This window comes from Equus przewalskii, chromosome X (assembly GCF_037783145.1).
Source record: "Equus przewalskii isolate Varuska chromosome X, EquPr2, whole genome shotgun sequence".
Lineage (NCBI taxonomy): Eukaryota > Metazoa > Chordata > Mammalia > Perissodactyla > Equidae > Equus > Equus przewalskii.
In genome coordinates, this window is record NC_091863.1 from 122,872,590 (window position 1) to 122,889,725 (window position 17,136).

Consider the following 17,136-nt stretch of genomic DNA (forward strand, 5'->3'; position numbering starts at 1 on the left):
TTGTCACAGACCAGAGGTCCCCAGCGTGGTGCTGGGACCAGCAGCATCCACATCCTCTGGAGGCCTAGACAAGTATGTCTTCACGAGCCCCCTGGGGTTCCCACTGCCAGAGCTCAGGAGACCTGAAGAGTTGGGCTGCCATCCTAAAACACCTGGCACAACAGTCTGACGTGTTCAACCCGGACACGGGCCTAAAGCTGTCCCCATCTGCCTGGGACACCCCATTTAGTCCCCAAGGTAGTAGGCAGCCCTTGTGTGTGCCCAGCCCTTGGCACAAAGGCGGCCAGGCTAAAGAGGATGAGCCCAGGTTCCTGGGCCACACCTCACAGGCTGCCAGGGGCCCTCAAAAGCCAGCCCTCTAGGCCAGCTAGCAGCATGGCGCAGGTCTCACAGAGCAGACTGCGAGGGAAGCCTTGAGGAAGCATGAAGAGGAGGCGCTGGCTGGGCTAGCAGGTAACAGTAGGGGGTTTCCAGGCTGAGGCCACAGAATTAGCCACTAGGAACCAGGGCCACCCCTAGCCTCCTCGAGACTGCAGAGGACTGTAGGAAGGAGTCACGTCCTGAGGGATCCGGGTGTCAAGCCTTTATGCCAAAGGTACTCTGAAGGCATTGGAACAGGGGTAATGGGATGTCAGAAAAGTCACTTGGATTGGGCAGGGTGGACAGGCTGAGGAAGCAAGGCTGTTGGCAGGAAGCCTAGTTGGGTCATGGCAGTGGTTTCCAGAATAAGGAGGAAGAGAGGCTCAGGAGGTGAGATCCCTAGGCTGTGGAATGGGGACACAGTTTCAGTTTTGCAAGATGAAAAGAGCTCTGGAGGTTGGTTGTACAACAATGTACACCACTGATTTCTACACTCAAAAATGGTTGAGGGGCTGGCTCGGTGGCGCAGTGGTTAAGTTCACATGTTCCACTTCTCTGCAGCCCAGGGTTCGCCAGTTCCGATCCCGGGTGCAAACATGGCACCACTTGGCAAAAGCTGTGCTGTGGTAGGCATCCCATGTATAAAGCAGAGGAAGATGGGCATGGATGTTAGCTCAGGGCCAGTCTTCCTCAGCAAAAAGAGGAGGATCGGCAGGAGTTAGCTCAGGGCTAATCTTCCTCAAAAAAAAAAAAAAAAGGTTGAGATAGTCAAATTGATGTTACGTGTATTTTACCACGATTTTTAAAAAAAACAGGAGCAGGAAGTCACATGAGACAAGAAAAAAGGACAGAGCTCCCCAGGCTTCTGGGTTGCCCACAGAGAAAGGAGCGTGAGGACCAGGGAAGGCAGCAAGCTGCCCCAATCAGCACAACCAGGCAAGCGGAGGCAGCACAAAAGGCGCGGCCCTGTGTTCCCCCAGCCCCCCACAGCAGACAGGGAGGGACAGGCTCGTTTAAGGGTGTGAGGCTTCCTTTTTCAATTATAAGGACTGCTGGAGGCTCCCCCAACGTGCTCCTGACCCCGGCCCTGCTAGGAACCAGGGTCACCCCCAGTCTCACTTCCGACTGTTGCTCTCTCCCTCCGTGGCTCCTTCATCTACTAACCTGCTGCCTCTCCCCAGTCTTGCCTCTCCCTGCATCTGCTTCCACTCCCCTCTACCTCACTTCCAGGGAGTGGCTGCCCCGCCAGCACCATCCTTTCACCCATCTCCCCACCCCTCGTGAAACAGCACATCAGCTCACAGTGCATCATCCTGCTGACCAGCCCCCCTTCTCCTCCACCTCTCCTCCTAGCTTCCTCGTTTCTTCCAGTGGACCTCACCAGCTACCTTCCCTCCCACACGTGCACGCATGTGTGCGTGCATGCAGGCAGTCCTCTGGGGCCTGCCACAGGTGCCCGTCTGCAGGTGCCCAAAGCAGAGCCGCCACCACCTCAGCCTCAGAGGCTCACCTCAGAGGCTCGACAGCTCCATCACCTCCTACCCCTTCTCCCATCAGCAGCTTTCAAACCTGCCCCTCTTGCCCCACCAGCTACCGTGCCCTGGTTCAAGCTGCCAGCATCTCTCACGCTGGCGACCTCAGACTTGGTCTCCCTGCTTCTGAGCTCTCCTGCTCCATTCTATCCCAAACATTGTTGCCTAATATGAGCATATAACTCTGACCTTGGTGCAGCACCATTGGAAAAAATTCAGCCCTCTACCACAGAGAGATTGAGTACAAACTCTGGGACCAGCATTCAAAACCTTCTACCCTGTCTCCTGGTACTCCTGACCCATCCACCCTGCTCGGCCTGCCCTTCCCCAGACTTAGCTGGTACCTACTGGGGTTCAGGGACTGAGCCAGTGCCTGCCAGTGAGACGAGCGCAAACATGGACGAGAGAGACACAGATGGTAAGAGGGGCACAGACTCTTGGAATGGGATCAGGAGCCCTAAAGAACCCACCCTAGCTGAGATGCACGCAAAATGACAACCAAGAGGGGTTTTCCACTGTTTATGATATCAGAAAAACGGAGGAGATGAGCTCAATGTTCACCAGCAGGGAATTGGTGAGACACGTAAGAATGCTGGAGAGCCAGACCAGTTGTCCTAGAGTGATGTCCACAATACACTCAGTGGAAAATGCAAGTTCCCACATGGCAACAACAGCTAGCCCGTTTTTAAGCAGCATGTGGATTTTTTTCCTTCTTCTAATTAGTTTTTTTTTAAAGATTGTCCCTGAGCTAACATCTGTTGCCAATCTTCCTTTTTTTTTTCCCCCAAAGCCCCCCAGTATATAGTTGTATATTCTAGTTGTAGGTCCTTCTAGTTCTGCCACGTGGGATGCCATCTCAGCATGGCTTGATGAGCAGTACTAGGTGCGCACCCAGGATGCAAACCAGCGAAACCCCAGGCCATCGAAGCGGAAGCACACGAACTTAACCACTCGGCCACGGGGCTGGCCCCAGACAACTTATCTTCTTATTTGTTTATTTAAAGCGTCATCTTCCTCCAATGGCTATGTGCTACCAGATGACTTAATATTCTTCAGACATACAAAGGGGACTAAGAAATTAAGGTTGTCAGAGTCATAAAACTAAGACTAATAAGGAAGACATACAGGAGGTAGATTTTAGCTAACAGATGGCGCAGGCGCCTTCCTACCAAAAGCCAGCTAAAAACTACTCAGGGAACACAGCAGCCCACTCCCCAGCCTGCAGTCAGAGGTGGGCTGAAAACCAACGATCTAGTACTAACAGCTCAAACCAACGCAAACAAGCTTCTGACTCCTCTTCCTCCCTTTCCACGCTGTCGCACTCCTACGTGGAGACACCAAGACCGTGTGGAGGGGTGCGCTTATCTGTGCCCCATGACATTCCGAGCACTACTCTGCCGTAACTCCAACACGGTGTGGTGAGGGCTACTCTGGTGCTGCTCTCCCTTCAACCACTCTCTTATTCCTCTTTCTGTGCCAACACCCCAGCACCGTCTCCTGTAGAGTAATGCTCGAATGTTTGCTAAGACCATGAGTGGGACCCCACAAAACAATCTCATAATGCAACCAAACTTGACTCAGCAAAGCAAAACAGAGAAACATCTCTTTCCCACAGGCTTGCATGCAGCTAACAAGAGTCATTGGTTCATTTGTAAAAGAACATGCATAAAAGTTCAGAGGGGCACATAAGCAAGGACATGCAGAACAAAAAAAGGAGTTAGTCCACCATGTAGGGCAGACAGTGCGTGTGTGCTGACATGATGAGAGAATACATTCCTCAAAGAGAAAGCACTTCAAAAACGACAGGGTAAGCATAGCATGGTTTCCGAAAGAAATAACCAGGTACCTGAGAGCACGAGAGGGTACTTCAAGTGTTTCAAATGCATTTGACCATATCCAGACCTAGATGAACTCTATCCCAAGTTGTGAAACCCCACAACACAGCCAGAACTGCTATCCACCAATGACCTCGGGGGTAGTACACATGGGGAGATGTGCCAGATCAGCGCCATCCAGCACTTACGTGCATGGGGTCAGCCAGGAGCTCACGGAAATGCAGGCCCTCACTAGCAGGCCAGGGGTGAGCCCCGGGTCCTGCCCAGGACCACAGACCAGACTTAGAGCAGTGAGGTGCCAGGGGACGAGGACACCACCAATCTATTTCCAAAGATTACAAAGAGAAAAAGGAAAAAAGGAACATAATGTGTGGGAGGACAGAGTAGAACCCACCGATATGCAAAAGCGGTTTTCGAATAGTAAAAATTTCGAACCAGCTCCCACATCTGTCAGCAGGGAATTGGTTAAACACACAATGGTCCCCTCACATGACACAACACTACACAACCATTAAGAATGAGAGAGGTCTGCATGAGTTATTTGGAAAAATCGCCAAGATACACTGTTGAGTGAAAAAGGCAAGTCAAAGCAGAGCAAAAAAACCCCCATGGTACTTGTAAGAGAAAAGTTATACATTGAGTAAAACATTACTTTTAAAAGTTCAGAAACATCTCAATTACTGCCTGTAGCTATCTCTGGGGATGGAACTACAGGGTCCTCACTCTCTCACTTGACATGTTTGTATTATCTGAACTTCAGGTGGCTTTGTTTATTTTAATAAGCAGGTAGAACTTTGGCAATCACAATAACAAAGACAACAGTTTTTTTTATAGTGTTTCTTGCAAGCCGCATATGGGTTGTGTGGATATCAAGTTTAGACAAGAACATTTCTATGGCTAATGCCATGCAAAGAAAGAAGTTCCTATAGGGCCACAGCTGCCATATAAGATCTGACCCCTAGACTAGGGAGGCATATATAGTCCTGGAAAACTCTGGAAACAATTAAACACATCATTTGTGGGCAACTGACGAATTTACACTGATCCTTGGGGTCACTGTTTCCTTTTTTAAGAAGTTACACAAGATCAACCTCATGTCCTTTTTTGATTGGCAACTAAATGGGGACTTGGGATGGTATGGCAGACACAGCAAGGAATCTTTAGCTAAGATGGAGAGGTAAGAGATGTGCAGCTGTGGAAAACAGAACAAAATCATTCCATTTGCAATAACATGGATGAACCTTGAGAGAATTATGTTAAGTGAAATAAGCCAGCGAGAGAAAGATAATCTGTGTATGACTCCACTCATATGAGGAATTTAAAACTATGGACCAAAAACAGTTTAGTGGATACCAGGGGAAAGGTGGGGGTGGAGGGTGGGCACAAAGGGTGAAGTGGTGCACCTACAACATGACTGACAAACATTAATGTACAATTAAAATTTCACAAGATTGTAACCTATCAATAACTCAATTAAAAAAAAAAGAGATGTGCAGCTGTGGGAACAAGCAGGCCCAAGAAGTTACTACGTCTGACACATTTAAAAGGGAATTTGGGGGCCAGCCCCACAGCCGAGTGGTTAAGTTCACACACTCGGCTTCGGCAGCCCGGGGTTTTGCCCGTTTGGATCCTGGACGTGGACCTAGTACTGCTCATCAGGCCATGCTGAGGCGGCGTCCCACATGCCACAACTAGAGGACCTACAGCTGGAATATACAATTGCGTACTGGGGGGCATTAGGGAGAAGGAGGCAGGCAAAAAAAGGGAATTCAAGAAATCCTTACGTGCTTGTCAAATGGAGAGGTCACAGCAAAGTAGGGGAGGCAGCTACTATAATAGAGAACAGAGTGGGATCACAAGAGCAGACTGGAACAGTGAGCCAAAATCTCATTCCCTTCTCCCCACCTCCGTGTGTCCCTTTGGGAATAGCATAGAGCATAAATGAGAACTGCTTTTCTCTGAAGCCACTCCTTCAGGTTAGAAAGGAAACTGCTAACTGTTCTGAACCCTGATTGTGGTGGTGTTACCTGACTCTGCATTTGTCAAAACACTCATAAAACTGGACTCCAACATGTACTAAATGTCAATTTTAAAAAGTCAACTGCAGGAATTAAACTGAAACACCTGGCTTCACGGTGCTGGAGAGGGAGAACTGAGCCAAGCACAGACTCACTCGTCTGGTACACCTGGCTACCCACTGTCACCAGGCCTGGTTAGACAACACCTGCCCTGGAGGTGTCCTTCTGGAAGAGGTTACAAAAGCAGAACAATCAGGAGAGTAAGACTTCAAAGCCACAGTAGGTGAGGAATAAGCACCACTCTATCTGCCACCACTGTGACTGCTTCCGAATTCACAACCTGCAGTTTGCGAGCATCTCTCAAGAGGTGGAGCCCCAAATGCAACCCTCCGGGGAGCACTGGTTCACGTCCAACCTGGCAGGGCTGGTGCCTCCCTCTGGCGGTCCCAGCCTTCAATGACGGGTGCTAATGGCTCATCAGCTTTTGCAGTGGCTGTGCCACTAACTCCTACTGAGCTACAATAAGCCACAACCCCAAGTCTTTCCGAGTTCCTGCTGGGCCCTGTCTCCATTGCCCTTTATGAACCTACACGCACATTTACAAATGTATCTGCATTAAACACTCAAGTCTCATTGGAGTCGGCCCTGCCAGGGAAGCCATCTAGACAGCTGTGGATTCTGAGCAGTAACTAGCCTACCTGCTGTTCAATTCCTCCTAGCTTCCATTTCTCCGTGCATCTGCTCACCATGACAACCGCACTCAGCAGAGAAACACTGAGCAGGCTGGGGGTGCAGCGTGAACACCTGAGGGCTCTATTTGGATGGAGCTGATCCAGGCAATAGCCACTCAAGGGAGTTAGGACCCCACCTAACCACACTGTGATGCCAGCACCCTGCTCACACTTCAGTACCTGGTCCCTAAGAACTGAACTGGAGACTGGCAAACATTTTGCTGAAAATCCATCTACACTAGACCGATAAAAGGCAGGGCTAAGACTGATAAAATCTGTTCTCCAGTAGATCATCTCCAACGATCCCTCTCTCTTCTCAGAAAGCACACAAGCTATTCTCTCTACAACATGATCTGAGACCAAAGTCAGACCCTCCCATTCTAGTTATTGCCTCACCTACCTTCTTCCTCCTTTGCAAACTGGGATGCTTGCCTGTCTGCAGTCTGCCAGAATCTCTCCTACCCTGCAATTCCTCAAGGACTGGCAATTCCACCTGCAAATGATCTCAAGAGCCTCTGGACATAATTTCATCAAGGGCAAATGGAAGCTAAGTCATTTAGAGCAGCTAGCACTCCAGTATACACTCACTCACCTGGGATTTCAACTCTCTCATCCCAGTGCTTCCTTTACCCTTGACCTCTGCATGCCATTTCGTTCCTTTACACAGAAACATCAAGGAGACTCTCTTCTCCCCAGGCCTTACCACGTTTCATGAGCCAGAGCTCCCTGCAGGCTCTCACCTTCCTAGTACTCTTCTCAAAGCTCTGTGTGCTCTTCTGGGACAGTCCTTAGTTCTCTTTCTGTCCTTCCTGTCTTCCAGATGGAATCACAGCTTGCCTGGGAGTCCCCCCGAGAGCCTCTGTGGTCTCTTTCGACACAGCCGGGTCTCTATCTCCCCACTTCGGCTCACTTGCAGTTGGACTCAGAATTTTGTTTCTGAGACTCAGTCCTCCAGATCTGCTTCCTTTTCAGTCTCAGACCACAAGATGAAACTTCTTTTTCACAGCTTCCCAAAATTCTAAAACTCTAGTGTTATACGTCCAACTCCTCCCAGCCTTCTCACTTCCTGACTCTCAGAAATTTGAAGCCGGCACACTTGCAGACCACTTCTGTGACCAAACAGATCACTTTGAAAGCTGTTTGCCCTGTCCGGCTCCACCCCCGGCACTTTCCAATTCTGACCCAGAGAGGCCAGGCTCACCTGAACGACTGACTCTTTTCCTGAAAAAGTGAAACCCAGACAAATAATCATTCTAATGCCTACTAAAGAAGGATGTCCGGGGGCCGGCCCGGTGGTGCAGCGGTTAAGTTCGCACGTCCCGCTTCTCGGAGGCCCGGGATTCGCAGGTTCAGATCCCAGGTGCAGACATGGCACTGCTTGGCAAAAAGCCATGCTGTGGTAGGCATCCCACATATAAAATAGAGGAAGATGGGCATGGATGTTCGCTCAGGGCCAGTCTTCCTCAGCAAAAAGAGGAAGATTGGCAGTAGTTAGCTCAGGGCTAATCTTCCTCAAAAAAAAGGATGTCCAGGTGACTAGAGGAGAGCGGGCCCAGACCCAGAATCCATACATTCACCCTGCTTCTGAATAACCTCACGGTAAGCCTCTTCCCAATACCTCCGGAAGCCCTCGGCCTGAGCACATCTACTCCCTGCCAGTCAGCAGACCCAAGAAAAGCCAGGCCCCCACGATCAGAACCCCTGTGAGCAGGAGGCAGCGAAAGGCCCCCAGGCTGAAAGAGGTGCTTTATATCAGCCTAGTCTTGCCCAGCTAGCCACCCCCATGGCCCTGATGGAGGCACTCGGTCTTGCCAAAAAAAAAAAAAAAAAAAACACCAGAAATACTTAGGCTGCCATGGAGCACAACATGCTCCTATGACAGGTCTACATCTGGGAAGGCTCTGGAGACAGGGTCAGTCTCAGCCCCTTCATGCCATTTCTGCCCACTCTTTTCAGGTCAGGACCCCATACGTAAAAAGCCCCTATTCAGTTGGTCCTTTTAAGCTGGGCTCCAAAGGGCCTCTCCCAGAGGAGGGAAATGCCTTGTCACTTACTTCACTCTACATACACAGAGCAAGCTGGTAATGCACTTGCCCTAAAAAAGCACGTGGTAAGTCATGGCAGAGCCAGAACTCGGGTCTTCTGACCTTCTGGCCAGTCCTCTCCCACTCTCCATGCTGCCTCTGGAGTCTGGAGGAAAATGAGAGGCCTCTGGGGAAATCGTGTGGCTCCCGTGACAGGGCCTCCGGTTCAAGGTCACAGACTGAGGAGTCAAGGTCACAGGATAGCCCAGGGGTCCCTTCACAGCCCCTCACCCCTCCCCACTCACAAGGACAGCAGCAAGGAAAAGCCAGCAATGTGGAGATTCCTCTGAGCACGGAAAAGCTTCATGTGGAAGTGTTCCATGGCCCCAGGATTGTGCTGGAGGTTCACCTTCTCCGTTACATCATACTTCCAAATCTCGCGTGCAGCATCTGTGGCAGAGATGAGACGAGATACAGAGGTGTTTAGCTCTTTCTCGGAGAAGACTAAGCTGTCCAGGTGACAGGGGGCTTGAGTTGGGCGGCCTCACTTCACTTCCCCTGACTCTGTCTCCCGTTATCCCCCCTTCTACATACACTTCGGGGGATGCCTTCTCAGAAGCTCTGCCCTCAGGCCCACTCTCTCCTCCAGCTTTTCTCACGTCACTCCCTGGCCCCACTCTACAAGAGCAGGCCACAAGCTTGCTTCCCATGTCAAGATGCTAACGGAGTCTGAGGCACTGCTGGCAATGGGGGCAGCTCCTCTTTCTCACAGCACCCCCAACATCTGGTTCTGTTTATCTCAAGTCGGGCAGGTCGCCAGCCACCCCAGTGACAAGCCAGGGTAGTCCTGTTTATAGAAATGCCCACTGAGGAGGCCTGAGCTGCCTAGGCGTCAAGACCCAGAGGATGCCTGCTAAAGATTCAAGGGTTTTTGTTTCTAAGCTTTATAATGAGCTTTGTTAAACCGTTTTATTCTGATTACAAAAGGAATCTGCACTCATCAAAAGCTCAAACATACCAGAAATGTGGAAAGAGCAACAATCTCATAACAGAATCATCCCCAGCAAGGAATCTGATACGTGGCCAACTTATCTAAACCAGTCACTTCCGATCACATTACCCTATGTTATTCTTTGTAATCTACACCTGGATCTGAAATTACCCAAAGTACAGGTTTATTGTCCATCTCCCTCAAATTAGACGACAAACTCCACAAGAACAGAAATCTTGTCTACTATCTCCCCAAGGCCTAGCACAGTTCTGGGCGCAGAGGGGGCATGCAAAGAACTGCTGAAGGGTGAACAGCCTCTGCTCCTGAGAGCCACTGTCAGACATATAGTCCTCCAGTTTAGATACATGTACATTGATATGTTTACCTATAAAGTAGAAATGGAACCACCCCATACCTACTGCTTTTCCTAACTCACCCCCAGACATCTTTTTTTTTTTTTTTTTTTAAAGATTTTATTTTTTCCTTTTTCTCCCCAAAGCCCCCCGGTACATAGTTGTGTATTCTTCGTTGTGGGTTCCTCTAGTTGTGGCATGTGGGACGCTGCCTCAGCGTGGTCTGACGAGCAGTGCCATGTCCGCGCCCAGGATTCGAACCAACGAAACACTGGGCCGCCTGCAGCGGAGCGCGCGAACTTAACCACTCGGCCACGGGGCCAGCCCCAACCCCCAGACATCTTTTAAGTCAGTACATAAAGATCTACCTAAAGAGGGCTCTTAATAGACCACCATGGGAGAGGCATAAGATATCACTATATGGGTACTGTCTCCTTTTTTTTTTTTTTTTTAAAGATTTTATTTTTCCTTTTTCTCCCAAAGCACCCTGGTACATAGTTGTGTATTTTTAGTTGTGGGTCCTTCTAGTTGTGGCATGTGGGATGCCGCCTCAGCATGGCTTGATGAGCGGTGCCATGTCTGCACCCAGGATTCAAACTGGCGAAAACCTGGGCTGCCAAAGGGGAGTGCGCGAACTTAACCATTCGGCCACGGGGCCAGCCCCTGTCTTGTTCTTAATTTCTGGTTTCAGACTGTTTGGCTTTTAAGCTGATGTTACATTATAAAAACGTGCCTCCCACTACTGGTGTCTTTGTGTTAAATCTGTATCATGAAGCAAGCACTCTCCAAGACTGTTAGCAGGGATATAAACCAAAACAACAACACACCTATTTGCTATGGACTGCATGTCCCTCTCCCCACTAAATTCCTATGTTGACATTCTAACCTCCAATGGAACGGTGTTAGGAGGTGGGGCCTTCAGGAGGTGATTAGGTGATGAATGCAAGGCCCGCATGAATGGGATCAGCGCCCTTTTAAAGGGGTCCCAGAGAGCTCTCTCACTCCTTCTATCACGTGAGGACACAGCGAGAGGGCAGAAGCAGGAAGAGGGGCCTCACCAGACAGTGAATCTGCTGGCACCTTGATCTTGGACTTCCAGCCTCCAGAACTGTGAGAAACACATGTCTATTGTTTAAGTTGCCCAGTCTACGATATTTTTGTTATAGCAGCCCAAACTAAGACATAAAATTTAAAATGTTCATACCCTTGGATTCATCAGTGCCACCTCTCCAAGTCTATCCTACAGAAATATTTGCATAAATGTGCAATGATGTGAGAATGCCTATAAAGGAACTAAATTACAGTATACCCATATGACAAGACACTACACAATCTGAAAAATAATGAAATTGCTGTAAAAATATGTCTAGGACACAGTAAGTGGAAAAAACAATCCAAAACAGTATGTACTGTGATATGAATCCAATCCAAAACATGTAGTGATGTCAGCATAGAAAAATGCGTGTGGAAATGTACAAGAAAGTATTAAACGATGGCTAGCTGTGGGATATAGGATTATGAAATTAACTTTCTAGGTTAAATCTCTGAATTTTTTAAAATAATGTTATTTTTGTGATTGAAAAAACACATTTTGAGCCAGCTCTGACGGCCTAGTGGTTAAAGTTTGGTGTGCTCCACTTTAGCGGCCCGGGTTCGGTTCCCAGGTACAGAACCATACCACTCGTCTGTCAGTAACCATGCTGTGGGGGTGGCTCACATAGAAGAACTATAAGAACTTACAACTAGAATATACAACTATGAGCTGGGGCTTTGGGGGCGGGGGGAAGATTGGCAACAGATGTTAGGGCAAATCCTTCTCAGAAAAAAAAAAGTTCTAAATTTAAAATACAAAAAAAGAACCCCCATATTTTTCTACACTGTCATCTGCATCCAGGAACCCTACCACCTTAAGGACCAACTTGGTACAGAGCAGACTAGCAGTGGGGGTGTTGGGCCATACTAGCCCAAGTAGCACAGCAGAGTGCTGACCCCCCATCGCAGACCTCTGGCCCAAGGCAGTTGATCCTAGACCCTTATCGAGCCCACTCCCCGAGTGAGATCTACCCTAGGCCCCTCCCAGTGAAGCCTAGAAGCCAGCCAGCACTGCAGCTCTAGCTGGTTATGTCCATCACCTTGCACTAGTATTTGCTACTAGCTAACACTTATACCTGTAGAACCCTCTGCTGACCTCTCTAGTTTACACTTCTTACTTCTTAGGAAGCAGCCTGTCATCACGGCCAGATGTCTCTCTAGAACTTCCAGGCAGTTCCCTGACGCCAAAAAAGAATGGCACCTTTGCCAACTACTGGGTTCTGCAAAGGGCCTCCTTGGCTCAGTCAGCTGTGCTAGAAAATGGAGACCTCACGGAGTCTGGTTTATAGAGGGGCAAGGCCCTGAGGGAATACCCAGAACACAGTCCTGCTCCACCCTAATTCTCACCCCCACCACACACCCAAAAGCAAAGCACACATGCTCAGTTCCAAAACCCTGCAGCCTGGCTTTTCACGCTCAGGGGATGACACGCATATTCCCTACCCCTCCAGGCCCAGAGGCCGCTCAGGGAGAGAAATCTGATTGGAAAAAAGTGCCTCTTGGGGCCTTGCCAAGTATTTCAAGAACTGCAAGGTCTGTGGGCAGCTGGCACCCACCCTATCCGGCTGGGAATGAGTAGGCCACACCTGGCCTGTTCAGAGGCAGCCCTGTCTGAACATATCTCATCGGGCCCCTAAGATATTAGGAAGGAGAAATGCTGAAATGCCTAAATGCTGCAGCTAGTGGGTAGGGCCATGCACAGTCCCCTGAACTATACATCCCTGGCCTCCCACCCACTGCCACATTTCTGCTGGGGACTCGGGGAGAAAGGAGCCTAAGCAGGCATCACACCTTAGAGACAGAACCACTCTTTGTGGCAGAGCCAAGCCAATGCTTTGGAGTCCAAGCAGAGGGACATATTGACCACTTACTACAGCAAAATACACATTTAACAGCCACACAAGAGCTGTAATGATTCCTCTAGTCTCTCCAAATAATCATGCCACCACCATGTCACAAAATGTCTGCCTTCCATCTTAGCACCACGTGGCCCCAGGCCTCATCCTTTAGCAGTACGTACCCTCGGACCAGTGTGTCTTTCAAGCCCCTGCTGGTGTGCACCTCAATGTGGGGTTTAGAGAACTTCAGAGGTGGAAGGACTCGAAAGACCTGAAGTCTAACCCAGACCCACAGAGGTCTGGGATTTGCCCTCTAGATATGCTGCCAGACCTCTCAGTCCCCCCATCCTACAGGACAGGGCAGCTTCCTTCCCAGCTAGGCTCCCTGTCTACTTGGTCACCATTGCCTATTCACGGCCTAGTTCAGGCATCGAAGGAGACTGATACTTCTGTCTAAGTGACTGGAGAACAGCACTACTTAGACCAAGGTCATCATGGGCCAGTTAGCTTCTCTTGGTTTCAGTTCTAGAATGACCTGAGGAGCCGCCCCAGAGATGTGAGGTGGTCATCAAAGGGTGTACAAAAGGCTGCTGGTCAAAGTGAAGACCCTGCCAGCAGTCAGCAGCACCCTCTCCGTGGATAACAGAAGCCTCTTCCCCAAGAGAAACAGGGGCCACTTAAGTGGCCTGTCTCTGAGAAGCCAAAGCTGTACGTTTCACATGGAACATGGCACAGGGATTTGCGGCAGAAGCCACAGCAAAGTGTCGAGGGCAGGTAGCTGCCCTCAGCCACAGCTCACTCACCAATAAGCAGCAGGACGAGGATGACAATGAGAACCACAAAGAAGGTGTTACCGTAAGTCACTACCAACTCCACCAGGCGGGACTTGAAAATCTTCTGCCATCTGCAAAGACGACAAAAAGGATAGGAGCTGAAGAGAGACAATACACACTTGGGATCCAGGGCCCTGAGGACAGAAATCCAGTTTTGCATCTTCTCCAATGGCAAATATCCCATACAAGCTCAGCCTCAGCTGCTTGCAATTCTCCAATTTACGACATTCGTTCAAGAGTGTTAAAAGAAAAAAAAAGATGCTTGCACTCATGTATATAAATTTCTAGAAAATCAGTCTCTTTTTTTTTAAGTTGTCATATATACAAATTTAGTCTCAACATTTAATAGTATGGAAAATAGAAAAGGGCTCCTATACCCACAATCTCAAAAAAGCTTTCTCAGTAAGAAAGTTACAATATATATAATGGATTAGGGATATCTAGGAACAGCTACAAAAGGCCAGTAGGAAAATCCCAACAAAAACCAAAGTATCAATTTTCAATGGCCCCTTAACACAGAATAAAACATTATAAAAAAGTTAAACCTAATTGCATATTAGAAATACACTTTAGGGGGCAGGCCTGGTGGCACAGCGGTTAAGTGCGCACGTTCTGCTTCTCAGCAGCCCAGGGTTCGCCGGTTCGGATCCCGGGTGCGGACATGGCACCCCATGGCACACCATGCTGTGGTAGGCGTCCCACATATAAAGTAGAGGAAGATGGGCACGGATGTTAGCTCAGGGCCAGCCTCCCTCAGAAAAAAAAGGAGGATTGGCAGTAGTTAGCTCAAGGCTAATCTTCCTCAAAAAAAAAAAATACACTTCTATTCACCCATGGATCCAACAGGCTGCAAAATGGAAAGAAAAAACATTAACCAATTTAAGGAAAAAGCACTTCCCACTAATCTCACATACTATTTTTGAAAGATGACTCATAGAATTCTCACTTCATTTCTCAAAGTAATTAGTAGAAATCCACAGTCCAATGTTGCATTTTAAGAAAAAGGCTTAGTAAACACAATATATCTACAACTTTTATAGCAACTCTTTTATGTTGAAAATTTTCTAGAACACTATACATGAATTAACTTCCGTCAATCTTCCACGTTTCTTAAATTTCCTTCTAGTGGGAGTTTTCCCACAATAAGGATGTGGGCCAATTGAAATATTCCCCGTGCTGTTTCCATTCAAGAGGTTTTTATCAAGTGAGTCCTTTCGCATGTTTGTAAGGACTTGGGATGACAGAAGGTTTTCCCACATTCTTCACATTTCTATGTTTTTTCTCTTATGTGCATTCTCACGTCCTTGAAAGTTTCTTCAAGAAATAAAGGCTTTCCCATATTCCTGACATTCACAGGGTAGAAAATCAGTCTTAAACACAAGTAGTCTTTGGAGACAGAAACAGGAAATTTATTTTCCACTGCATTCCCCTATGGAGTATTCAAAATGTTTGTCACATACACATTATTGCTTTAAATTGCTTTTCCATGTGACCAATCTTGGTGCATGCAGATTTCTACCACCCTGGATTATTATGAAGCCGACCCCAGACCTCCCTTCATCTCCCTCCATAAATACTTCACGAAGTAGCTCTACCAGAAAAGAGCCTTCATAACGATTAACGACACCACAATGCCATCACCAGACCTCGAGAACTTCAATGAGAATCCCTCATTCTCAGAGCCAGAATCCCACAGCCCAATTGTTGCAACCGTTTTTAATAGTTTGCTTGAACAGGAAGTGATAGGGTGATAAGTGTCTTAAATCTCTCTGATTCTGTAAGCCCCTCCCTCCCGTCCTCTTTTGTTTTCTTCCCCAATTTACTTTTTGCAGAAACCAGGTTGTTTGTCCTACAAAGCTTTCCAGATTGCAGCAGTGAGGGGGCCTCTGTCTCTGCATTTCCTCTGAACTGTATGAGGTGTGAACAGATTCAGATGCGGCTTTTGGCAAGAATATTCCCTAAGCAGTGCTATACAATTCCTATTGTATCACATCAGGAATCTGTACTTTTTATTAAAAAACAGCTTTTAAAAATATCTTGTGCAGAAAGGCTTATTTGTAATGTTCTAACCTAAGTCAGAATAATGTGTTCATCATGTTAACTGCAATTAAAATTTTCCAGCTAACTTTTAACGGGTCTTTTGTTCACTGAAAGGGAACATGGCTTCATCCTTCAAGGGCTGAGTAATGCTCATGAGGCTACTACGCAATGCCAGTGAGACTAGTTAGGAGGACAGAAGTCACCAAATCAGCAACAACGTGACCCTGTGGTGAAAGTCTTCTGGAGCCCACAATGCCATCCCCCGAACCCTAGGGACCCAAGGGGCGGCAAGAGGGCATCGTTCCCAGGACCATAACTAGAGACAAGTCTTCTCCTCTTCCCGGCACCCAGAAGGCAGGATGCTCAGGAAAGGAACTCGGCCAGGTGTCACAAAGCCGAACTGTGTAGAAGGTTGGTGATAACCAACCTAACCCCTGCCACCCCCACCTCAGACAAGTTCTACCTGTTTCCAGCCGGCCCCAGTTGCAGGGTCGAGCAACTTTGCACGCAGAAGCCATGGGGCTCCACAACAGTCACCCTCTCAACTCGCTTGCCTGTTTGCTCCACAGGCCATACCTTTTGGGAGAAATGAAGGGAATGCAGAGAAGCAGCACAGCAAAGACCTCTGCATAGAGGAAGGTGGCAACTGCAGTCCACTGCAGACTCATCCTGCTGCTAGCAGCTTTCCAACAGGGAGACGCGAGCTTCTTTCCTGACAGGGCACAGAAGGACAGGAGGAGCTGTGACGGCTGGAGAAGCTGTGACAGCTGGGCCGCCGGCCGCCCTGGGCCCCGGCAGGCTGCGCCGGGCTCTCCAAGGCACGGGCTGCGCCCAGCGGGGCTGCTTCACCAGCAGCGCCGAGGCCCGGACGCGCGGAGCGAGCGGCCGCCTCCCAGCACGCGCCTAGACCCATCCAGAGCCACCCTTCTGGACAATTCCCTTCCCCGGGGAGTCGGGGAGACTGCTCGTGCCTGTGGAACCAGGCAAGCGTTCTCAACGACCACTACACAGGGCGGCAACTCTCGGCAGCCGGCAGGCCCCTCCCGCGCTCCCCGGCCAGGCCGAGCTCTGCGGCGGGGCTCCTGGGCCCCGGGCGGCCGCGCTGCAGGACCGCACTCGCTCCCAACGTCGCCAACGGGGCCGAGACAAAGGCCGTGGCTCCCCAGGGCCGGGGGCCTCGGGGTACCTCAGCGGGCCCACAAGAGCGCCGCCTAGAGGGCGGGAGTCTGCGCCAAGAGCAAACGTAGGCCTCGACTAAGCACCTCACGGCCCCATCCAGAGAAACTTCCAGAAGCAGCTGTCTCCTCAGAAGCCGGAGGAGCCCCTCCCGGCAGTCCCGGTCAGCCGCAGCGCCCACGCGGCTCGAGAGCTCCCCGACGTGGCTCTAGCTCGGCGCGCCCTGCCCCAACCCCACCTCGGAGGCTCCCGCGCGGGAGCCTCGCCCCCGCCCCGCCCCCGCGGCCGCGGCCGGCTCCTGCGCCCCCGGAGC

General features: G+C 49.6%; 1 protein-coding gene across 4 annotated transcripts in view; it reads right to left on the reverse strand.

The window, feature by feature from the left end:
• BCAP31 (B cell receptor associated protein 31) overlaps positions 1 to 17,136 on the reverse strand; it is a 29,289-nt gene that overhangs the window by 11,681 nt on the left and 472 nt on the right. For 2 of the 4 annotated variants that reach the window (XM_070604540.1, XM_070604538.1), the window contains exons 2-4: positions 16,224 to 16,359; positions 13,578 to 13,678; positions 8,806 to 8,950 (exon numbers count right to left, since the gene is read on the reverse strand). In XM_070604540.1, coding sequence (XP_070460641.1) covers positions 8,806 to 8,950; positions 13,578 to 13,678; positions 16,224 to 16,315 — 338 coding nt within the window. In that variant the 5' untranslated portion in view covers positions 16,316 to 16,359. Of the gene's footprint in view, positions 1 to 8,805; positions 8,951 to 13,577; positions 13,679 to 16,223; positions 16,360 to 16,618; positions 16,837 to 16,909; positions 17,113 to 17,136 lie in introns of those variants that run through there. The other 2 variants (XM_070604541.1, XM_070604542.1) reach the window with 2 other exon arrangements.